The 25174-nt window shown below is 35.0% G+C and overlaps 1 protein-coding gene across 4 annotated transcripts in view; it reads left to right on the forward strand.

The window, feature by feature from the left end:
* Galnt7 (polypeptide N-acetylgalactosaminyltransferase 7) overlaps positions 1-24077 on the forward strand; it is a 128883-nt gene extending 104806 nt beyond the window's left edge. For 3 of the 4 annotated variants that reach the window (XM_078030987.1, XM_078030989.1, XM_040293831.2), the window contains exons 4-12: positions 2891-3021; positions 3263-3342; positions 5600-5782; positions 8735-8852; positions 10339-10461; positions 12543-12761; positions 16351-16449; positions 17248-17376; positions 21632-24077. In XM_078030987.1, coding sequence (XP_077887113.1) covers positions 2891-3021; positions 3263-3342; positions 5600-5782; positions 8735-8852; positions 10339-10461; positions 12543-12761; positions 16351-16449; positions 17248-17376; positions 21632-21769 — 1220 coding nt within the window. In that variant the 3' untranslated portion in view covers positions 21770-24077. Of the gene's footprint in view, positions 1-2890; positions 3022-3262; positions 3343-5276; positions 5460-5599; positions 5783-8734; positions 8853-10338; positions 10462-12542; positions 12762-16350; positions 16450-17247; positions 17377-21631 lie in introns of all 4 variants that reach the window. The other variant, XM_078030988.1, reaches the window with a different exon arrangement.
* Positions 24078-25174: the final 1097 nt, after the last annotated feature.

A 25174-nucleotide genomic window follows, 5' to 3' on the forward strand; every position in this document is an offset into this window, starting at 1 on the left:
AATTTTTAAATCTGTTGGTCCTAACTTCAGTAAAATTAATATCATATTTGCTTAATATGGCTGGAGTGAAAAATTTGGTTTGTACTTTCTCCAATATATTTCTCCAATATAGAAACTAAACTTTGAATTTATAAGTTTTCCTTTAGAGAAAAATTACTGATAAAAACCTCACAAAGGAGCTAACTACTCATAATAGCACTTAGATTTCTGAAAATTGGTGTGTCCTCTCAACAAGGTTTGGAACCTTTAAAAGAGCAAGCTCCTCTATACACATGTGCATCAGCCAGGGAGGCTAAGTCAGGCTAAGGTAAAACACAACTCCATTCTTTTTTTTTTAAATATAGACACAATATCTTTACTTTATATGTTTCCTTTATTTTTATGTGGTGCTAAGGATCGAACCCAGTGCCTCACACATGCGAGGCAAGTGCTCTGCCGCTGAGCTATAACCCCAGCCCCTCAACTCCACTCTTAATGGCTTATAACAACAAAAGGTTTTCTCCTTTTATACTACATTTCCTACAGGTCAGCCTATCTCTGTGCTCTATCTTCACTGCAAGACCTACACTTTGCAGAGCAGCTTCAGCTCACGCTGCCTGTGTAAAGGTAGAAGAAAGAAGAGATCTAGTAAAACACAAAAGGCCTCATAGTGCTTTTGCTGACAAGTGACCCATAGCATTTCTATCCACGTGTCATTGGCCACAGCAAATCACACACCCAGCCTGACATCAGTGGGTTAGAGGCGGGTAATTTTACTCCAGGAGTAGTGGATATTTTGAACCCTAATACAGTCTATTACCATGTAAGATTTCAGAAGAGCAAGGAGTCATTGTATTCACTATTTCCCCTTTTGGGCCATCTTAAACAATAATCTAAACTTGAAGACTAGGCCACCAACTTATTTCTGTCCATAAAAATGTAATTAAGATGGTTTAGGTTGCACATCCAAAAATGTACCTAATGGAATTCAGAAAGAAAGATTTTTTTTTTAAATAATAACTTAGGATACTAGTCTTAAAAAAGAAAGAAAAAAAAAGGAGAAGGTTTATTTTTTTTAATTTTTATTGTTGGTTGTTCAAAACATTACATAGTTCTTGACATATCATATTTCACACTTTGATTCAAGTGGGTTATGAACTCCCATTTTTACCCCATATACAGATTGCAGAATCACATCTGTTACACATCCACTGATTAACATATTGCCATACTAGTGTCTGTTGTATTCTGCTGCCTTTCCTATCCTCTACTATCCCCCCTTCCCTCCCCTCCCCTCCCCTCCCATCTTCTCTCTCTACCCCATCTACTGTAATTCATTTCTCCCCCTTGTTTTTTTCCCCCTTTCCCCTCACTTCCTCTTGTATGTAATTTTGTATAACCATGAGGGTCTCCTTCCATTTCCATGCAATTTCCCTTCTCTCTCCCTTTCCCTCCCACCTCTCGTCCCTGTTTAATGTTAATCATCTAAGGAGAAGGTTTAAAAGTAAATAAATAAATAAAATCTAGAAGGGAAAATTACCCAGATCTTCTGGGGTGGGGGGAAACATGAACAAAAGAGTTTTATTTATAACATTCATTAAAACTGCCAAAACAGAAGGAAAAAAAATTTCTAAATTCTGAATACCCATGTGTTTCTTGCTGTCTTACTAATAGAAGATCCCTAAAATTAGTAAAATATTAAGTGCATTGACTGATATACCTATTTAACCCCTAGCTCATTTCTATAGCAATTTTTTGTGATTTTTATATTCATAGGCCAAATTTTTAAACAGTTTTTGTATTGTCAAGAATCATCTTTAGAGCTTATTCTGGCTGTGGTGAGCAAATTTCACAGGCTCATAGTGATAAAAACAAAAGCTGTTCTCTTACATTGGGAAGCCAAGAAGGAAATTTTGCCAAATATATTTTTGTTGTTGTTGTTTTAAAATATTTTTTAGTCCTAGATGGACATAATGTGTGTTGTTTGTTGTTGTTGTTGTTGTTTTTAAAATATTTTTAGTTGTAGTGGACATAATGATTTTATTTTATTTATTTATTTTTGTGTGGTGCTGAGGATCTAATTCCGTGCCTCACACATGCTAGGCAAGAGCTCTACCACTGAGCCATAACCCTAGCCCATGTATCTGGTTTTTATAAAAGAAAATATCCTCTACTAAATTATAAACATATATATGTATATATACAATAATAATAACAATCCAATAAAATTATACACACACTTGTAATGCTAAGATATACAGAAAATAGGATCTTTTGATAGTTATTCATCAACATGGCAGGAACCATATTCATCACAATAAGACTGCAGACTTCATTCCCTATTGCAGTTGGAGAAAGCCCAGAAATGAAATGTATAACCCATGCAGATTTCGGTGAAGTTTTATGTTATCAGTGCACAGTGTATCTTCAGAAATCAAAATCATTGCTTCTGACAACACAAAAAGCAACAAAAAATCTTTTAGATTGAACATTACCGTGTTAATTTAAAAAATTTTTTTTAATGTATCTTAAAGACTCAACTGTCAATTGGCATAATCACCATTTATTTAAAGTTTAGTAGGATGTTTGATAATTGTCACACCAACCAGTTCTCTGTAGATATATTAAGCTTAAATTTTAACTTAAGTAATACATATCAGCTTCCATTTTTTTTTCCCCCCTTGGGGATTGAACCCAGGGCCTCACTGATGCTAAGCTCAGGCTTTTCTACTGAGCTACACCCCCAGCAGGCCACAGTCCTTGCTTGTCCTCTTAATAGATTAAACATTTGATAGGGCCCATGTAAAATTATTGACTGCCCAGCACATTTATACTCTTTGTTGAGAAAAATAATACTTTTTTATATGCAAAGTTTTGATTTTATAATGTTGATTAAATTTTTTATTCATAGACCACTTAAAAGAAAAACTGGATGACTACATTAAGATGTGGAATGGCCTAGTAAAGGTATTCCGAAATGAGAGAAGAGAAGGATTAATTCAAGCGCGAAGTATTGGTGCTCAGAAGGCTAAACTTGGACAGGTAGGAAGCATATGCTATCTACAATGTCAATAGCTTGGATTTGGTAACTAAAAGATTATATAAATTTTTAATCACTCTTCAGGTTTTAAAAATGAAATGAGAATGCTGGCTTGAACAAATAACTACTGTGTCAAAATTGACTGTAATATTAATTTTTGTTAGCGTCTGATTTTAAATTGTGTGTGATTTGTGATGTACCATATGCAAGGAGTATTCTTTCACCCTGCCTCTTTTTTTTAAGGTTTTGATATACCTTGATGCCCACTGTGAGGTGGCAGTTAACTGGTATGCACCACTTGTAGCTCCCATTTCTAAGGACAGGTAACATAATCTTGCTTTTTTTCTTTCCTAGTTGAAAAGTAAACCTTGTCCTAGAAGGACAAATAATATCCTTTGATTCCACTTCTAGTTAGTGCATCAAGTATTGGGTTTTAAGTGTTATCCTTGAGCTAGTTGTTTCCTTGGGTGGAACTTGGCTGATACTTTGGGTTGATGAAGTCTGGTATTTGGGAAACTAGGTCAAGTCATCTTGTGATTCCATTACTGAGACTCCCTCTGATTCCAAAAACTTTCCTTAACAGAAATATTAGTTGCTCCCTCTAAACATGAACACGAGTTCTAGAGACTTGAAGAACCATGCTTTGAAATTGTACCTATTTTTTTTAACACCCTTTTAAATTATTACCTTAGTAAGGACCAGCTATGATTTCTGTCAAGGCTTTGGGTTCCTATGGAAACTTTAAGATTTAGAAATAGATAGCTATGCCATGGAAATGTGGTGCTCACCATTAAATCTCCAGAAATGTCTGAAACGGCAGAAGGCAGCGTAATTTCCTAGTTCCAAAAGCCTTTCTTGCTTCTCATCCAGAATTCTGGCTATTTCAGAATCTAGGAGAATGAGACATATCTCTTTTGTGAATGGCATGAGTCAGAGGAAGAACTTAGAATATTTTATCATCAGAGGATTTAAGATGAAGTCCTATAAAACATTTTTTTCACATGACTTAATCTTCACAGCAGCCCTGAAAGTTAGAGATCATTAGCTTCATTTATAGAAGTGGATCCTGAGGCTTAGGGAAATTAAGTAATTTGCCCCAGATTAGATAGCTAATAAACTACCAAACTGAGGTCTCTGGGCCATTTTAAATTGTACCATTTTTTTAGAAATGCGAAAAGCATGATTAGTGAGAAAAGATATAAATCAGGTATCAGATAACCAAGTTTGCCAGGGAGATGCTAGCAGTCTTCCTGGCAGTAAGAAAGTGGTTTTCCAAAGTTCCAGTGACAATCTCTTATATCCCACAGGGAACCTCCAGTGTGTGTTCATACTCTGGAAAGACTAACGCCCACTTTTAGGATTTACTTGCCCGTATCAAGGATCTAAGCCCCCAGAGAGTTTTCCTTTCTCTTGGTTTCTAAAGAAAACTGTAAACTGGTTATGGGAAGGTCCAATCTATATTTTAGGAAATACATTTTAAAATCCTTTTCAACAATATGAGCATTGAAGCAAGCAAGGTACCAAATTACCTTTGTAATGTCAACTCTGTATCTGATTGGTTGCACAGTACTATCATTTTTATGATGTCCAAATAGAAAGAATTGGCTTTTTTCTCCTTTGTTCCAAATTCTTGCACCACTTAAGTTTTTAACAGATTTTGAGGGATTTTTTTTCTTGCTGTTTTTTTTTTTTTTAAAGCAGCAATACATTACAGAACCTTTATATTTGCAATAAAAGGTGGAGGAAAGGCGATTGAGTACAAGCACAAAAACACATTTTTATAAAAACTACTTTCAAAGAAATAGCAACAAAGAGCTAGAAACCACTAATGATATGGCAACTATTATTAGCACATGCTCATGCACACGCACATTTTAATGGGGAACAGGGAGGAAGAATGACAGAAAGAAAAATCTTGTAAATAGTGCAAAATTACCAAGAGAAAGTTGCCACTAGCACCAAAGTGAAATGGAAAAAAAACACTATTATACTCAATTGGCAAGGCCCTTTGTCCCTGAGGTTTGTCTGTAAGCCTAGGGGAAAGTCTCCTCTATCTGTCCTTGCACTGATAGGCTCTTGGCTTGTGTGGAACATTCATTTGCTGTTTCCCCATTAGATATTTAAGTTCCCTAATGCAAAATAAACCAATTACAAAACAACAACAACAAAACTACAAAAAAGGACAATGTAGTTAGGCATGCTGAACTAGTCAGTTTGGGGTTCTTAAATGCTTCTTCATTTTCTGTAAATGTTTCAGAACTACATGTACTGTGCCTCTAATAGATTACATAGATGGGAATGATTATTCCATTGAACCACAGCAAGGTGGGGATGAAGATGGTTTTGCCCGAGGGGCCTGGGACTGGAGTTTACTGTGGAAACGTATCCCTCTAAGCCACAAGGAAAAGGCCAAAAGAAAACATAAAACTGAACCTTATCGGTAAAGATTATTACTTTTTTTTTCAATGTTGAATGTTTATCTAAGTACTTTTTTTTTCCTTCCCCATGAACTCATATAAATCTGTGGGTCCATACGTACGTTTCCATTTGATCTTTGCTGCCATCATCAACACAATACAGAACCATTTGCACTGTGCCGCTTATAGATGTCATAAATGGCAACACATATGAAATTGTACCCCAAGGGGGTGGTGATGAAGATGGGTATGCCCGAGGAGCATGGGATTGGAGTATGCTCTGGAAACGGGTGCCTCTGACCTCTCAAGAGAAGAGACTGAGAAAGACAAAAACTGAACCGTATCGGTAATCACTAAATCACTTACATATTTTTCTTTTCTCCAGTTGCTGCTAATTTATTAACTTCTTGGCAAGCTAAACATTTGTTGTTAAACCTGTAGATGCTGTCTCAGATTCTGAAAGAGCTTCTTTCCTTCCACTCTTTCAGAGCTTGGAATTCACATTTGCTCCTTTGTAATTGCTTTTACCCTAAATGCAAGCTCCACTATTCAGTTATACTCTTTCATTGGGGAAAACAAATAATGTGAAACGATAAGGTAAAAAAAGAAAACCTTTACTGTCCTGTTCTATTAGGCTAGATAACAAATTTTGTTCTCTTGATGACAATATCATTCTATAAATTTAAAATACATAAATTACTTACAATCTAAGATTCTAATTTCCACTTTAATGCCTTAGTGTGATGATAACAATGAAAGACACTAGCAAGAGATTTGGGAAGTTCCCTCCTTTTGTTTTATATGCTAACTCTTAAATATTAATTTTGCTCTGGTTAAATCTGATGAATAAAAATGCATCACTTTAGAAGATGTTACATAGACTCCCTATGGCTTCATTCTCAGAAGAGTACTTGATTAAAAGAAAACTCTGTTCCACAATCAGCTTTAGTCTCTTCTTGTGGTTCTTCAAGTAGAACAATTTATGCTACTCTCTTCTTTTTGATCTTTCAATTGGAACATTTTACTGTCTTTCAAAAAAGTGACCCCCAAATGAAATGTTTGCTAAATGTTAGTGCAGCTGTCTCCAAATTGTGTCTGTTTTTATTTTTTGACCCTATGGTTCTGCTTTCAGTTTCTTTCTCCCTGTTATGCTGCTGATAAATGTTAGAACTTTGTTTTGGGAAGATGCTTCAGTGTTGTGGAAATGCTAATGGGATTTGGGCATGTCAGGATATCAAGATACTGAATGGCAAACATAAGGAAATTACAAAACTTTAAGGTTTTTTGGGCATTCTCCAAATTTTCATTTGAAAATTTCTTACCCATAATACTTCAGGAATCTGCTGCTTACCTCCTTAACCTAACAAATAATTCTAGGGGAAAAAAATATAGGGTGCTGACTACATTTATGTTTCTGTTCATCCCATGGGCTGGTAAAGACCTTTTTAAAGCAAGCTAGAAAATTTAAGAATGGTTTCCCTTTAACTAACTCACAAATTTCCACATAGCCCACTAAAACCAAGTTTTCAATTCTGAAAACATAATAACATATTCAAATATTATTTCAAAGTTACCATAACTGATATATTTGTCGCTCAGTTTAAATTTTATTTAGGTGTTTCACATCTGGGATGATGGGACCAATGGGTTAAAGCATTTTCAAATCTGTACTGAGATGGATGGGAATATATCTAAAAGCCAAATGAGCACAGTTGTAGTGGAACAATTTTTAATGACAGTTAAAGTATAACCAAAAATGTGATAGTACTGTGTATTTAGTTAGTATATTTTAAGAAGAAAAGGCATAGAAAAACAATTTTCTCTTGATATGGTTTTTTGTTAGTATGGAAATATTATCTGATTCATTATCTACTCAACAAATATTGAGTACTTACTATGTGCCAGGCTCTGTACATTTTAACAGATATCCTCCCTCATGAAACTTAAAATATAGGAGAGAGATAGAAATTGAACAGATTACTACACACACACACACACAAAAAAAAAAAAAACTGAAACAGCAACTATGATAAGTAGTATGAAAAAAATCACAGGTATGTGGAACTTGGGGAAAGGAAAACTTGATCCAGCTAGAGGCCCCAGAAAGTCATTTCTGACAAAGTGTCATCGAGGCTGAGATTTTAAGGAGGAAATACATTTAGGAGTATAAATAGCATGGTGAAGCCTCTGAGGCAAAGGCATGACCTAGCTAAGCTAAGAGCAGAGTGGCAAAGAGCTGGGTAGAGGGAGCTGGGTGAGCCTAGGCAGTGGGGAGGAATCATGGAGGCCCATGCAAAGGAGTCTGCTTTGGCTGCTGTACGAATAGATTTAGATGGGGACAGAATAGAATAAAGGACACAAGTTCTGGAGATTTGGCACAGTCCAAGCAGTGTTGGTGTGGTCTAGGGTGGTAGCAATGAAGTTGGAAAGAAGTAGACAGATTCAAAATTTTCCAGGTCGAATCAGTATTATTCAGTGATTGGTTTAGTATTAGGTGTGATGACGAAGAAGGTACCTAAAGATATGAAGTTCCCTAAAACTTAAGAATTGTGATGCATTAATAATTATTTTTTCCGTGGGAGTGGAAGGACATACAGCAGTATGAAAATTATTCCACTTTCATTTCTTCCAATAGTAGGAGTGACTTGACCCTAAAAATATACCCAGTCCTTTTTCTCTTGCCTCAAAATGTACCTAATTTAAGATCCATTCAAGAAGGCCCACAGATCACCCTTTTTCATTTTGTACAGTAAATAGTAATGTGGAATTCTCCTGTGTCATTCCTACACTACATTTGCAAACTCTGAATGAACTGTGGCTGTTCTAGTGTGATTTACACTCTTATTTGGCAAGCCCTTGAGCTATAAAATTAAAAAATGACGGACTACTTCCATGGTGTATGGTTTCGTTCATCCCAGAATGACTCATAAATCATTGCAGGAGCAGTTAGCAAACCACGGCTGTGTGGCTCTGTGTTTCAGGAGTGAAAGAAATTTTTATTTTAACTAAAATGAAGGCTTAATTTTTAAATCAACAAAGAACCAAGTCGCCCTCTAATGGTAAAATGACGCAATGCTCCAATTTGTGACAAACTAATTGGGTTTCAGAAATTTTGGTAAATTCTCTAAGGAATTAGGAATAAATTATTTTTGAAGGATTTATAATTTCTTAATGTTTGGCCATCAGTTTTGTCTCTTCTGTGCATATTTAGACTGTATTCCAAAAATCTTGTTTTCTATTGGCAAAAGGATGTTGGGGGTTTGTCTTTAATGGTTATCTCAGTGTTTTTCTTTCTTAGGTCCCCAGCCATGGCTGGTGGATTATTTGCTATTGAACGAGAGTTCTTCTTTGAACTGGGTCTGTATGATCCAGGTCTCCAGATTTGGGGTGGTGAAAACTTTGAGATCTCATACAAGGTAATGTTTCATTTAAATGATGCAGTTTTCTACAGTTACTGACTTTTGTGATTTTTCAGATAAAACTAGTTTCTTTGAAACAAAAATCCTGTAATGCATTTCTCCAAATTATAAGGAATGACTTAACATACGTCTGGGGAAAAATAGAGCAAAATGCAAATTCTAAATTTATATGTTTATAGAGCTTATTTCAAAATTGTGGCCAATAAGCTTCAGAAGTGGAAATAACCCCTTTCCTCACTCCCAGGTTTTCTGTACACTGGAGCCATGTATGATAGTAGCTCTTTGGAGAATCTGCATGTGTTAGAGCCATAGTTGACCATTCACTGACACAGTCACCCTTTATCACTGTAGGACATGATGAGCCAAGACAGAAGCAGATCCCCACAATGACTGTGCATCCTCAGACTGACATTGGAACTGTCTTCCTGCAGCACCTCCCCTGTTGTTGAGGCAGTCCCCGAGCACTAATACCTTCCGCGCTCCAACCCCTACCTCAACACCCACTCCTATCCCTAATTTCCAAAAGAGAGAGAAAACTATATCACAGTTTGAGTTAAACAGGTATTCATTACCTCTTGTCTTAACTGTCCTGTGCTTTAGCACTGTGAGAAATAGAAGAGGAGTAAACTGGTCCTTGTTCTCAAGGAATTTACAGCTGATTTTAATTTCTAATACATTAAAAGGAGGAATGGCATTCACTTGGTGTTATTCATAAATCGAATTGTGCTGGAGGTAGAATTTGAGGCATAATTAGAAAGATGCAAATGATATCAGAGAACTGAGCAGAGAACAAGCGAGGAGGGGAGAGGGAGATCTGAGCAGATAGATTGGGAGAAGGTACAAATGTATGGACACGAAGAGCACATTCAGGAAACAGTGAAGGGCAGTTTGGCAGAAGCAGGCAGCATGAATAAAGACATGTAAGAAGATAAAGTGGGCAAGAGGTTAGGGCCATATTAAAGAGTCTTTAATGCTTAGTTAAGAGATTCTTACCTAACTTATAAGCAGTGGAGAACCATCAAAGATACTAAGCAAGGGAATAACATGACCCAAAGCTGCCCTTCAGCCACAGTAATCTCTTGCAATAAATAAGGATAGAGGTAAGTAGAGAGAGAGTGAAGGTGAAGATGTCAGTTAGGTTATTATAATAATCACCCAAGTAGGAAATATGTTAGCATTGAAAACACAGATGATATTAGGAATGAAGAATGTGCATTGTTTTGCAAGGTTATATTGAGAAAAAGTCTCTAAGGACTGTAAGCACACAGGAAGAGACCCCCTTAGCAGTTTTTTTTGTTATATTCCCATTGCCTTCCTTGTTATTATAAGTTTTTTAAATGATCAATTATTTTAGGATTTGTTCAGCTTATGAATTCTGTGTGGACATTGTATCTAATTTAGATTTAAGATTTATACTTAGAAGACAAGTTTTTAATTATAATGCATCTTTGCATTATAAACAACATGTGTTGTCTCTTGATAGATATGGCAGTGTGGCGGCAAATTATTGTTTGTCCCTTGTTCTCGTGTTGGACACATCTACCGTCTTGAGGGCTGGCAAGGAAATCCTCCACCCCTCTATGTTGGGTCTTCTCCAACTCTAAAGGTGAGTAACGAGAGAAGGATAGGATAGGATACAATAGAGAACTAACATTTACAGACCACATGCTATTATACTCAATTAACAAATATCATCTCATTAAATATGGGGTACACCTCCTAAACAGTCATCCTGGTTCTCACCTTTAACTTAGGTTAGGCTTACTCTAATGAAATCTTATTATTCTGTAAGATTATTCACTGTACCCCATTCTTTTTTAATTGAAAAGTAAAAAGTGTATATATTTATGCTGTAGAACTTAATGTTTTGATTCATATACATTGTGCATTGAATAAATTAAGCTATTTAACGTTCATTACATAGCATATTTATCACTTTTTTGTGGTGAGAACACTAAAATTGATTTTCATGTGTACAGTATATTGTTATCAACTATAGTAACCATAATATACAATAGATTTCTTGAACTTATTCCTCCTGTCAAACTGAAATTTTGTGTCTTTTGTCCAACATCTCCCCAATTTTCCTACCTACTTCAGACTTGATAGCTACTCTATTTCTATTTCAACCTTGATAGCCACTCTATTTTACATTTTTTTTTTTTTTTACTCCACATAGAGTGAAATTATGCAGTATTTGTCTCTCTGTGCCTGGTTTATTTCACTTTATATAATGATCTCCATGTTGTTGCAGTTGACATGATTTCCTTAGTTTTAAAGGCTGAATATTCCATTGTATATGTCACACTTTCTTTATCTTTATCAGTTGATGGACACTTAGATTGATTTCATGTCTTGACTGTTATGAATAATTCTCAAATGAACACTAGGTACTACTCCTGATGTAAAACAGAAGTTAGCAACTGTGGTCCAGAGACCAAATCTAACCCATTTATAAAGTTATGTTGGAGTTCAGTCCCATTAATGTATTTACATATCATCTGACTACCTTCACCCTATACTAGCAGAATTGAGTAGTTGCCACAGAGATTATTTGGCCCACAGAGACAAAGATACTTACTATCTGACCCTTTATAGAGAAAATTTGCTGACATATAGTACAGAAAATCAAGGGATAGAACGAATAAATGTCATTTCATATATATTCATGCAAACATTCATTCTTTCTATATGAAACCTTAGAAGTTAAGACAACGTCAGCTTATTACTCAATTTGAGGAAGTAACATTACAACATCACTTATTTTTTTTCATAGTTGCTTTTCCTTACCATTTTATTGCTTTATAATTGTTTTTCCTTAATTTGGGACTATGGTAAAATGATTCAATTCTGGTTGTTAAAAAAATAAAAATAAAACACATTTTTATCAGGGGCGGGAGTTGTGGCTCAGTGGTAGAGCACTTGCCTAGCATGTGTGAGGCACTGGGTTTGATTTTCAGCACCACATTTAATAAATGAATAAAATAAAGGTTCATCAATATCTTTAAAAAATTTTAAATATGTTTTATCAAACAGAGCTATTTTTTCATGATGGTTTCTAAAATGAGATTTTCCCCTATGCATACCAGTTGTGTGGTTTAACAGAAAGAGATTGTTCTGGGAGAAGGAGTACCAGTGCTCAGCCAAATTCTCAGGAATCCTCTGGGTTTCATTTTCTTCCTCTCTCGCCAGGAGAGAATACATTGACTTAAAATAAATGATCTTGATAGTAGGGGATAGGAAAGGTAGCAGAATACAACAGTCACTAATATGCCATTATGTAAAAATGTGAGTATGTAACAGAAGTGAGTCTGTATTATGTATTTGGGGAGTTCAAAACCCAATTGAGTCGATTGTATGAAAGATGATATGTCTTGAGCTCTGTAATGTTTTGAACAACCAATAAAAAAAAAAAAGAAGGAAAAAAAAAAATAAATGATCTTCAATTCAGGGATAGTATATTCTATGTACCTCAGTTTTTAGTTAAACATACATGACATTTTTTATCTTGGCAAATGACATATTGGACTCATTAGCTCACTTGAATTCTTTGGTTTAATTAAATGCCAGGTTCTGTAGAAATGAGGTTGTTATATGTTGATCATACTTCATGTATCTAAGATGGTCTATTTATTCCATTACAATTATTTTCAGTTTTCAAAATGATATTAATTTTCTTTTTCACAGAATTATGTTAGAGTGGTAGAGGTTTGGTGGGATGAGTATAAAGACTACTTCTATGCTAGTCGTCCTGAATCAAAGGCATTACCATATGGGGATATATCTGAGCTGAAAAAATTTCGAGAAGATCACAACTGCAAAAGCTTCAAATGGTTCATGGAAGAAATAGCTTATGACATCACCTCACACTACCCTTTGCCACCCAAAAATGTTGACTGGGGAGAAGTAAGTATCAACCAATATTCAGATCACAAAGTATGTGTGTTTGGGGTCTGCATTTGGGAAAAAGGCAAAGAGAGATGAAAATGTGTGAGTTAAAGAAAAGAATTTGGAGGAAAAAGTTTGGCTAAAAACTGACTGGAAACATCTAACAGCTTACCAGTCAACACCCATAGCTACCCTGAGATGTCTCTTCCCAGCCTCTGCACGTGTGGCTGCCCTGCCTAGAACACTGTGCCTCTTCTTCTCCATCTCCTGCCACTTCCCTGTCCCTCACTTCAATTCCCTTTCTTGACTGTTATCTTATTTTTCCCAACTTAGAGATGATGAATACTGAGAATAATTTCTTATTCTTACCCACTTCATCAGAAAGGCTTAGCTCTGTGATCTTTCCATGGGTTCTCCCAACACACAAAATTGCCTATCCCCCAGCCATTCTTAAGTACTTCAGGACTTCCAGCCCCAGTGTGCTATAATAAACTAATGCAGGGACCCAATATATAATGGGCACTTAGACAGTGCTTGTCAAATAAATTAATAATGATAATTAAAAACTATTAAAATCAACCAGACATTAATGCTTGTTGTCATTTCTGTTTCTTCAGACTTGTCTTTTTAACCTCATTTCTGATTGTACTCACCCAAGTACCTTATATTGCTGCCTCACAGTTACCTTAAAAGTATCGTGAACTTTCAAGTCTATGTGCCCATGCTTATTTATGCATTCTGCAAATATTGGTTGAGGGCCTACTGTGTGTCAATCATTCTTCGAGACAGAAAACCAGACAAGCAAGGCCCTTCCCTTCAGTGAACTTGTGGATAGAGACACCAAAACAAAATAGGAAAACAAAAAATAAAGATAATTGAGAGAGGTGGTGAGAGCTACAAAAGGAAATAAACTTGGGAGGCTGTCAGGAGGAGTTGGGGGACAGGGTGAGGAAGGCCTCTCTGAGGAAGTACAATTAATCTGAGATCTGAATGTTAAAGAGCAAGCACATCAGAGAGCCAGGGGAGAGTGTTACAGGTAAAGAAAATGTTGAGTTCCAAGGTTCCAGGTCAGGAAATGCTTTGCATGTTTGGTAAGCAGAAAAGAGGAGATTAAATGAGACAGAAGTGGCAGGCATGTGAGAAGGAAGGCCTATATCCCAAGGGTGGTGAGAAGCCAGGGAGGATTTTAAACAAAAAGCTAATATGATTTGATTCATAGTTTATTTTTAATTACCCTGCTTGGAAATGTAGAGTAGAAAGAAATAAGGGTGTCTATGAGGAAATTGAACTATTTTGTTGGTAGTTCATTTCAATACCTCCTCCTACCACACCTCTCTCTCCTGTACTCTTATTTCATCTCTCCAGTTACAGCAAATTGTGTTTGACTCCCAAGTGAAGCATAAGCTTTTGGGAGTTCAGACCACATTTTGGCTATCTTTTAATCTCTCAGAATTTCTTCTCTGTGAGAGGAATGAATTATACTGATCTTATCTAGTCTCATGGCTTTAGCACTATCATTCTGTTGATGATTCTCAGATATGTATCTTCAACTCAAATCTCTCTCCTAGGACCCAGACAAGTATATTCAACTGTGTACTTGATGTCTCCACTTGAATATCTAGCAGACATTCCAAACTCAATATACTTAAAATTGAACTCCATCTCTCCTTCCCCACCCCATCTCTGCTGATTGATTGTTCAAGCCAAAAACTTTAAACTCTTCTTTGAATCCTTGTACACTTCACATCCAGTTCCAGAATGTGATCCTTTCTTAATTTGGTCTAAGTCACCATCATCTCTGACCAATACTAAATTTTTGGACTTCCTAGAGCCTGTTCTAAACTGCAAGAACTCAGGGTGAGCCTTTTGAAATGCAAGTCAAATCTCCCCTCTGTTGGAAAACCTGCAGTCACACCCCATTCTCTCAGGCAGAGGCAACCAACCTCCTCATTGATGGCCAAGGCCTGCACCTCTTGCCCTATTTCTCTCGCCTCACCTGCTCTACGCCCTCCACTCCACTCCAGTCCCATTGGCCTTGCTGGTCCTCAGCCTTCCTCAGACGTACTCCTGCCTTTGCTGTTCCCTCTGCCCACACTGCTTTCTTTTATACATCTGCAGACTTGTCTTAACTTGTGCACCTCCTTCAAGTTTGTACTCTTGTCACCCTCTCAATGAGACTTACCATGTAGTACACCCCTCAGTTCGATAGTCCTTTCCCCACTTAACTTGCTGTTCTTTTCTCTTTTTTTCCCCATGGCACTTATCCGTAATTAACATAATAATTTGACTATTATGGTGTTTTTGTTTTGTTTTTGCATGTAGTCTCTTTCCTTCCCTAGAAATGTGAGTCTGTTTTATTCACTGGAGTAGCAAACCTTACAACATGCTTGACACACAATAGGTATTTACTTAGTATTTGATGAATGAGTAAATGCATGAATAGATGAGTGAATGGATGAATGGATGGATAGCATTTTCTGTCCTCCTTTTACTATCTGATTTCTAAATTCATTTTCATTTCAACTCTCCCCATTCTGCCCTTTACACTTCATTTCTCAGCATTTCATGAACATTACAGGGTAAAACCCTGTCTATTCAAAAGATGTCTTTGTGACATGAAAGTAGAAGGGGGACTATTAGGGATGGACTGGGAGAGGGTCCCAGGAGAATTTAAGAGGGTAACAGGGTAGATATGATTGAAGTATATTATATGCATGTATGAAAATATCACAAAGAAACCCATTATTTTGTACAGTTGCACTAATAATTATAATAAAAAATACCACTTGGGCAGTCTTCAGAGCTCCTCAGGCAGGGTGAGAGACTGCTTCCTCCAGATCCTCCCTACAGGCTGACACTTAGCCCTGTATCCCCTTACAGACTGTGAGGGTATGGAGGACCCTGACTTACACATCTTTGTATCTTCAAAAGCTCTTTCTTCATAGTACATAGTAAATATTTGCTGAATGAATCAATGTAACTTTTTATTCAAATACTATAGTGATGCATAATTGAGATAAATATATAGTATTTCCAAAGTAGTTATTTTGATACAAAGTTCCATTCCACAGATGGAAATCTGTGTTTGCTTTTCATCTATATTATCCATAATTAGAGAAAAACCTCACTGCCTGGCCTCTGTGCCATGATGTTTGCCTAGAGACTCCTGGAGACAACTAGGAAAAATAGTGCCCCAAGCTATCTGTGAGTTCTTACAAATCCACTTCTGCTCTTAATTCCTAGGGCCAGTGTCTGTTGCCACTGTGGTAAGGTAGCTTTATTCTCTTTGTTTCTCATTCGTGTGAATTGTTATGATTCTGAAATTGTACTTATGGTATCATTTTATTTTTTCCCCCTGTGGTATTTTAAGGCCTGTACCCTTACTTGAGCTCATCCCAGTGTTGACTTCAAGATCAGAATTTCAAAGATGACTGGTTTGCTCAAAACGACTTAAAGACTGACAATGCCATAATAACCTGGCAATAGACACCCCCAGATTTCCCTTGCAAATTGCAATATTTAACATGAAAATCTTTTACTCTGATATTAGGGCTTATTAAAGAACTAAAGCATTTCTTGCTTTTTGGTCCTTTGTTTATATTTTTAGATCAGAGGCTTTGAAACTGCTTACTGCATTGATAGCATGGGAAAAACAAATGGAGGTATTGTTGAACTTGGACCCTGCCACAGGATGGGAGGAAATCAGGTACATCACCTTCTTCTGCATATATATTGGTCAGCATTAAGAGATGCAGGGTTTATTGATCACAGGATTTAGTTTTGTTTTCAGTTTGATTTTTGTTTTCTCCTGTCCAAAGATCAAACCTAGGGTTTCATGTATACTAGGAGAACGCTCCACCACTGAGCTGCATCCCCAAGCCCAGTATTTTTGTTTTGATAAAATAAAACATTCTTTAAAGAATTGACAGTGTTAAAACATTCACTTAAGTAAGGGAATAATAGCAGTCTTGGACATAACAAGCAGAATCTAGGAGTGATGTCTGTATGTAAGAGATTAAAATATTTTCTGAGTAGGTACTTGTCATTTCAATAAAGTAGAGTATTACTGACAGTAATGTATTTTACTAATATATTTTCTTACTACCTTATTTGGGTATTTTTCTTATGTCTAATTTAGATTATTAAATATTATCAGGTCTTTACAATTTTTAATTTTCTCACATGATAATACATAATAAGTATGTGTTAATGACCCATTCTGTATTTTAGAGGCTAAAGAACACAATTGTTTAAGTGTTTACAGAGATCTTCACCAACTTCAGCCTGCGGAATAACAGTTCCAAACACACAAAACTATAAAACAATAAGTTAGTTATTCAGCTTAATTATAGGAATTTAATTTCTTCCTTTCTTCCTTGCTTCCCTCCCTCTTCTCCCTTTCCTCCCTTTCTTCCTTTTTTTTTTCTTCTTTTTTTTTGTAAAGTGCATATGAGTAGGGAAGTTGCCTCTGTTATTTGTTTCCTTTTTTTTTTCTTCTTAATAGCTTTTCCGAATCAATGAAGCAAATCAGCTTATGCAATATGACCAGTGTTTGGCAAAAGGGCCTGATGGAACAAAAGTTATGATTATGCACTGTAATCTAAATGAATTTAAGGAATGGCAGTACTTCAAGGTATTGTTTCAACTCTTAAAATATTGTTTTTATGCTGTTTGATTTTCAATAGCAACTAGCATGGAATTTAGATGAATAAATCTTAAAACCTACATACAAATTGACTTGCATTTTCCTCTCATTTAGTCATTTGAACAGGTTCTCCTGAGTACTGGGTGAATTATTGTTTTATAATGAGGCATCACTTTTATTCTCTGATATAATATTGTCTTATAATGAGGTCACAGTGATGTTCATGAAAACCTAACTGCTATAACTAAGGAAAATCAGTATTCTAGAAGTAATCCTCACTATTGTTCTAGGCTCAAAGTTGGATTTTTAAAATCTAAATGAGTCATTCACTAAAGTAAAATGTATTAATACCATAAAAAATGTGTGGTTAGTATTTCATGTCGTCCAGCAGGTGGAGATAGAGACAAACATATAAAACTAGGATGCTTAAGCCTTCTCTGCTTCCTTATCATTGTTTGCTAATTAAAAACAACAGGATAAATGTATCTGTTTGCTTGTATTAAAGGTCGGATTTATTCACATGACATTTCTGGGACAGTTTTTCTGTTTCAGCTGTGTCTGTTTAATGCTCTAGGACAAGGTGAGGATCAAACATAAATTATGAATAATCAAAGTGAGTTATGGATTGTTTTCACAATCTAGATTTGACTACAATAAACCAATTTATTATGAGATAAAACATTTGGAATGCTTTTTCAAACTGAAAGAACATGGCAACACTCAACTTTACTCATCTAATATTTGTTATCATACCCCATCTGTCGTGCAAGCACTTATTTGCTATGTAGTAATAATATTATGACCCATCTTAATAATTCCCTGTTATCATCTTTCATAGATAATAAAACAAACATGGTAAATATGTGTAAATTACTCTTTTCCCTTATAACAAGTTAAGAAAAAGATTAACAAACCATGAAGAACAGAGCATTTATTTTCATAAAGAAAAATGAATAGCAGTAAATGGTAGAGATCAGTGAGAACAATATTAGTATAATAGTAGAAGAAGCCTAGTAGAACAGAAATAACCATCAAAAAGTAATGGAGAGGGGTGGGGAGTGTGGCTCAGTGGTAGAGCAGAGCCCTGGGCTCATTCCTCAACACCATTAAAAAAAAAGTGATGGATAAAAAATGGAATATATATTGTTTTAGATATTTTAAAGGAGACTGAATTAAATGCACTTTTGTACATCAGACTCTACTAAGTCTTTGCTATAATGTTCAGTGACACAATAGATGGTCTGTGAGTTTGAAAAATAGCCACACACTATGCTATAATGTCAGAGAAGAAAAATTCAGTAATAAAAATAAGCAAAATGTCATCAGAGTGCAAAGGAGAGATTAATAGAAGTAATTATTTCTGACAATTTTCACAAAGGAAGTATTATTGCACCGGATCGGAAATATACAAAAAGCTTCCCATGGAAATCCAAGTGTGGTGGTACTTACCTGTAATTCTAGAGACTCAGAAAACTGTGGCAGTAGGATTCCAAATTAAAGGGGAGCCTCAGCTACTTAGTAAGACTAAGCAACTTAGTAAGACCCTCTCTCAAAATAAAAAAGTAGAAAGGTCTGGGGTTGTGGCTCAGTGATAAAGTGACCCTGGATTCAGTCCCCAAACCCCACTTCCCAAAAGAAAAACTCTTCCCATGGAAGATAAATAAGAAAGGTAGATGTGCAGAGGTATGCCATCAAAATATATAGGAAATTCTGAGAATCTCATTTTGTTTGGTTTCCGTAAATTATGCACTATCAGAAAGAACATTGAACTTTATTTTGTCAGTTTTGGAGAGTGATTGAGATTATTTGAGAAAGATAATAATAGGAAACAATGGATACTTTCAGGAAAATAATCCTGAAAAATACTGCAAGATATGAACTGATGGAGCAAGATCAGCTCCAGCAGCAATTCTCAAACTTTCTGATCTCTGGACTTTCTTTACAATCTTCAAAATTATTGAAACTCCCTCTCAAACAGCTTTTGTTTAGGTAGATTATCACTAATAATATTTCCAGCATTAGAAATTAAATCTGAGAAATTTGTAAAATTTTTTGTTTTAAGTCATGTAAAAGTAAGACTAATCACCTTATTACATGGTAATATAAATACCATATTTTAAATGAAAAATATACACACATGTAAATAGAAGAATATTATAGTCTAGAGTTTTGTAAATCCCTTTAATGTCTGGTTTATAGAAGGCAGCTAGATTCATATTGCTTCTGTATTCAAATGAAATTTGTTAAGTTGACATACAAGAAGAAAATCCTGCCACACACACAAATATGCAGTTTGAGAGACAGGGATAATTTAATAATCTTTTCAGAATATTGTGATTGTTCTTTGTTACTGCACTGCAATTCAATAATTGATAGAAAGTTATTGACAATGTAGAATCTGAAATCATATCACTGAAATTTTGTTGTGTTTTAAACATTAAAATCCATTGGTCTTCCTTACGTTCTTTTAAACAAGGGATTAATTTTATTTTCCCACAGGATCTTTTTATATATATATGTAAAAAGATACAACACATCACAACCTTGCAATCTTCCAGCATGACCTGTTTCTACAAGAAGCATGCCAGACCATAAGACTTTGTAGCAGAGTCTTTAAGAGCATTCAGTTGAGAAAAATAGAAAAGGCAGATCTCAGGGAAGCCTGGGCAAGCCCAAAGGCTGAGCTGCATTCTGAACTCTAAAGCAGTCCTTATCTTTTCAGATCTTTCTATGTTTTCTTATTCACAACATTCCCACTGGAGTGTTCATACTCTTCCTCAGTGTCAGGCTGCCATCTTTCTGAAGCCTTCTGCAGTTTCAGCTTTGCCCACAGGGAGCCAGCATCTGCAATCTGTGTCACATTAGCAAAGTGGGCATTGTTTAGGGTGCCCAAATACCTTATTCCATGGGCATGATGCCATTCACAAAGTGCCCCTGAAAGGCCTTGAAATTGAATCTTTTATCCATATGAGCTTTAAACATCATGCATTGCTCACTGAGAAACAATTTTTACTGTTACATAAATCTTTCAAATGTTAATACATTTCATTGTACAATGTCTAAAAATCACAAATATAACCACTACTGGTTTCATCAAAAAGGTCTTTTTGTGAAGCTGTCAGTTTCTCATGGTGATGGATACAGGTTTTCCAAAACTCAAGTTTTGCTTGCAGACTCAAATTTTATCAATTACAACAGACACTGTCAGGTTTTTTTTTTTTTCTTCTTCTTCTTCCTTGAAGTGACAGGTTCACTTCAGTTTTGAGAAAATCTCTACCCATTACCCAAGTTTGGATAATCATAGTTTGTTGATGAATCATTCTTTCAAGTAACAGTGACATTTCATTAAAAAAAAAAACAAAACAAAACAGGTAGTTCATCCCTCACATCAGTTATACAAGTGCTTGTCCAGAAAATACCATTGTACTTTATTGTGTAGAAATATTTGATACATACTTCCCATTCCATCTCTTGGAGTAGTTTTGAACAATAGACTTGAGGTTCAAGATTTAATAAGATTAATAAGTGTTAATCACTTAATCAAAGCAATTCTTAAACAAAACCAAGATTGGTTTTTTAACTGTATGTGGTAGTGAAAAATATGAGTACTAGCATATTTGGGTGTCATTGCTTGATTTATGCTAAGGCTCCAGTGGTTTTACTCCATTGCTTTTATTCCAATAGTGTAAATGTCAATACATTGAAAAGGTAAATGAGTTCTTAGTATTCTGAAAATAGTTTTCACCTTACAGATCTAATCTTAGATAGTCTGCAGACCACACTTTGAGAAACACTGAGTTATAGTAAAACAACTTACAACATATGATGAAAAGTAATATAAGGTATAGTCAGTAGGGATGAGAAGGAAAAAATATAAACCAGAAACATTACAAATATCAGTTCTTGATAACTGGTGTAACACAAACAAATGAAGAAAAGTGCAGTATTTCCTGAGGACTGGAAAGTGGTATTGTCATTTTTGCCCAGAATAGGAACTCAAAGTAGTAGACTTAAGGGTAAAGATGATGAATTTAGGATTGTACACATTGAATTTGATGTACCAGCAATATGTTAAGACTTAACAGACAATAAAAGGACCTAGAAAACTGACAAGAAAAATCCAAAGTCTGAGGTGTGGTAGGCTTGAAAGATTTCCTTATGAAAGCCAGATATTGACTGCTAATAGCAGGGCTATCAAAAGAGTCCAAATTTAAAACTCATTTTTCCTTATTGTGTTTTCCAGAACCTGCACAGATTTACTCACATTCCTTCAGGAAAGTGCTTGGATCGCTCCGAGGTCCTACATCAAGTGTTCATCTCTAATTGTGACTCTAGTAAAATGACTCAAAAGTGGGAAATGAATAATATCCACAGTGTTTAGAAAGAATAAAAGAAACCAATAATCTACCTACTGACAAGTAAATTTATACAGGACTGAAAACCGCCTGAAACCTGCTGCAACAATTATTATTAACTCTGTACAGCTCCAAACCTGGAACCTCCTGATCAGTTTGAAGGACATCGATAAACTGTGATTTTACAATAACATTATCATCTGCAGTTACTGTTTACAAAACTGCTTTTACCTTAAACTTTGTAGATGTTTACATCTTTTTTGTTTTGTTTTAAGATGATGTTGGTAATTTGTGCCTTTAACTCTGTTTTGTGGGAACAGAGTTAAAAGCATGTCGTCTTCTTTGGGATTACACTCAGGGGTCTGAAAGGCAGTTTGATTTTTTTTTTAAACACTTGAAAAAAGGTTGTAGTAACCAGACTTTCATATATAACTTGGTGATTATCAACCTCTTGTGTCTTTATTTAATTTTACATCTTTTTGAAGCACTGCCACAGGTTATTAGCCAAGGTGGCCTTCCTTCACAGTCATGCTGCTTTTTTGAAAGGTGAATTTCAACACATTTAGTGCCTCTTTCATTTCTCAGTATATTTTTCAAGACCTTTTGATGAAATTTATAGGATGGTAATGATGGAATGAATTGTCACCTGTATCAGGAATACTTAGACTTCTCAGAAATGAATTTGTGTGCTGCCATTTGCTATGAAGTTGAATGTTATGTGGCTTGAGTAAGAAATGATGATATGTAACATCTTAAGGCTTTAGTACATGGGGTTTGAAAATTGTGTGGCATTAACTCCCACTCAGACCTGCTGGCATTCTCAGTGCCATCTGTCCATGTCAACTCTTAGGGTAGCAAAGGGATCTTCCAACTAGAGAAAAATTGTACTCCTACATTTAGGATTTACTTTTCCCCGGTACCTGTTGATACAGAAAGCTATAAATAAATCTTAAGTTTTGAAACTTGGGCAGGGCGGGGGATACCCAAAATAATAAAACACTGCTATAATAAACACGTCAAAGGTTCATTCTGGCTGAGGTAAGAATTTATAAGCCCTTTTTAGATAAGCCTTATAAAACTCCTGTGCATTACATCCTAAGTTGTGTAACCTATGAAACCAAGAGTGAATTGATATTTCATTTATCTTCATCCAAATGAAATTCCCTATATATATTTTAAATTAAATTACTAAGAATACCACTCATTAACAATTGTGGACTACTTTCTGTTGAATCGGGTATTAATTCTCTTTTATTTCTTAATTTCTTTTTTAGTAAGTGTATTTTTATTAGCATTTTTCCAGTGAAAAGATTTGCTTAGGTTTAAACATTTATTAGGACAGTACCTACTAAAGGAGAACCAAATACTGCAAATAGTCTATTCAATTTTGATGTCTAAATAAAGTCTTTTATTACCCAAAAGATTAAAATGCCTAGGTTGGGTGCTTAAAAAATGTGATAAGGTGGAAAATGGCAAGTAAATTAAGCATTTTTGATCTGTAATCATGGTATCATTACAGTGAAAGGAATTAAAAAACTACTGCCATGGGGAAATATTTTTAAAGCCTAAAAAAGAAAAGAATCCTACATTTGTTTAAAAGAAAAGCCTACGTATTTGTTTCATCCAAACTTAGTTCTTAAATTTGGAGAGTAAAAGTTAAACATCCTAAACAGTTTTATTCAAAATTTTGAGTTTTCAGTTTGTATTTTGCTACTGATCTATGGTCAGCCATTTTAATCTTAATCCATTTCTAGGGATATTTAAAAAGAAATACATTTATATGCTTATATAATTGCAAAAACAACTATAAAAAAGAAACCAAGAGAGAATTGAATTGGTACTTTAATTACTTTTGTGTTGGCAAATAGGCCCCATTTTCCATGTTGAATAGATTATAACCTTGTTATCTATGCATAGGCCTAAGAAAGGTGGCACATGAACTGTGCATGTAATTTTATGGGTAAATTAAATGTTTTTTTTTGTGCAATTCATTAAAAGAAGATACTCTATGAACATGATTCTATATATTGAAATCAGAAACCTTACCAAACGTGAAAAACATCAGAAGCTGCTGCCATAATGACTATTTTCTACTGTAGGCTGCTTTGGAAATAATTCTCATATCCTTGCTTTGTAAGTTGATAATATCACTATGCATTTCTACACATTTTATAAATTTGATTTATGCAGATTTTGATACACTGTATGTTTCTGTAGAAATTGTACAAATATTCAAAATTTTATTAGGGTAAATTTGAGAAGTTTATGTATATCCTAATTCTGGGTTGCTTGTTTTTTAGGTGAGAAAAAAATAAAATATTGTATTTTAACCCATGGTGTTTTTCAGTATTTGTAATCATTTCTAAATCTACACATTTTAAAGAATTAGTTTAATTTACAAGATATACTGTTTATAGCTAAAATATTACAAACCATAGTTACTAGTTGACTTTGTGCTTGAGTGTTGAGTTAGAATTCTGCTGCATGTGCTTAGAATACTCAGCGCTTACCTGTCTATAGGAAGGAAGCAAATTTTTTTTTAAATTTACATATTACAAGTTTTATAATCATCCAAATGTTGCAAATATAAAGGTTTCTTTTTACAATTCTAGTTACCTGTGAATGGCAATTTTTTAAGTCACCTATCCAATTATAAAGTATAATCCCAGTAAGCTATATCTTTCTTGGTAATGTATTCTATATAATTGCCTATTGAAAGTGAAAGTGTCTTTAAATCAAAATTCTTACAGATCAAGTGAGTAGAGAAAACCAAAGAGAAGGGAAGCATACAAGAATGAAATTAGAAATAATGCATAAGACCTTGTGGTGCAAAACATGCCATCCCAAGAGAAAACATGGCTGCTAACTGATTCAAGTAAGTAGCTTTGTTGACTTGGGACCTTCCAACTCATTTACCTGTTTCATGTCTTTCAATTCTTCGCTGCTGTAGGGATAGGCTAGGAAATTTGAAAAGTGACATTACTAGACTGGAATAAATGGAGACTCACTTACTTTATAAGATAGTCTCTTACAGCAATCTTGGAATATATTTTGTTTCCAGGGAAAATGTAATTGGAAAAGAATCCACCTGTAATTCAATGTAATTCAAAAACATGACAGCTACCGGACCTGAGCCAGATATTTAATAGTAGTTTAGGAATATGAAAATCAGTCCATGTGAAAGCACTTTTTAAAAATATAAAGCACTAAGAAAATATTATTCATTAGAATCAATCTGTGTGAAAATGGACAAAATTGGAATGGATTTTGAGGACCATTATCCCTGCAAGTGGAGAGTAAAGAAAGGACTGTTTCTAAATTAGATTCAATAATTGCTCTACAACTCTCATTTTTAAGATTTTGAAATGCTCATAGTTGAGGTTAGTAGATTTCAACTTCTGAGTACATTACACCTGGTTCAGTACATCTGA

Source organism: Ictidomys tridecemlineatus, chromosome 14 (genome assembly GCF_052094955.1).
Source record: "Ictidomys tridecemlineatus isolate mIctTri1 chromosome 14, mIctTri1.hap1, whole genome shotgun sequence".
NCBI classification, from domain to species: Eukaryota; Metazoa; Chordata; class Mammalia; order Rodentia; family Sciuridae; genus Ictidomys; species Ictidomys tridecemlineatus.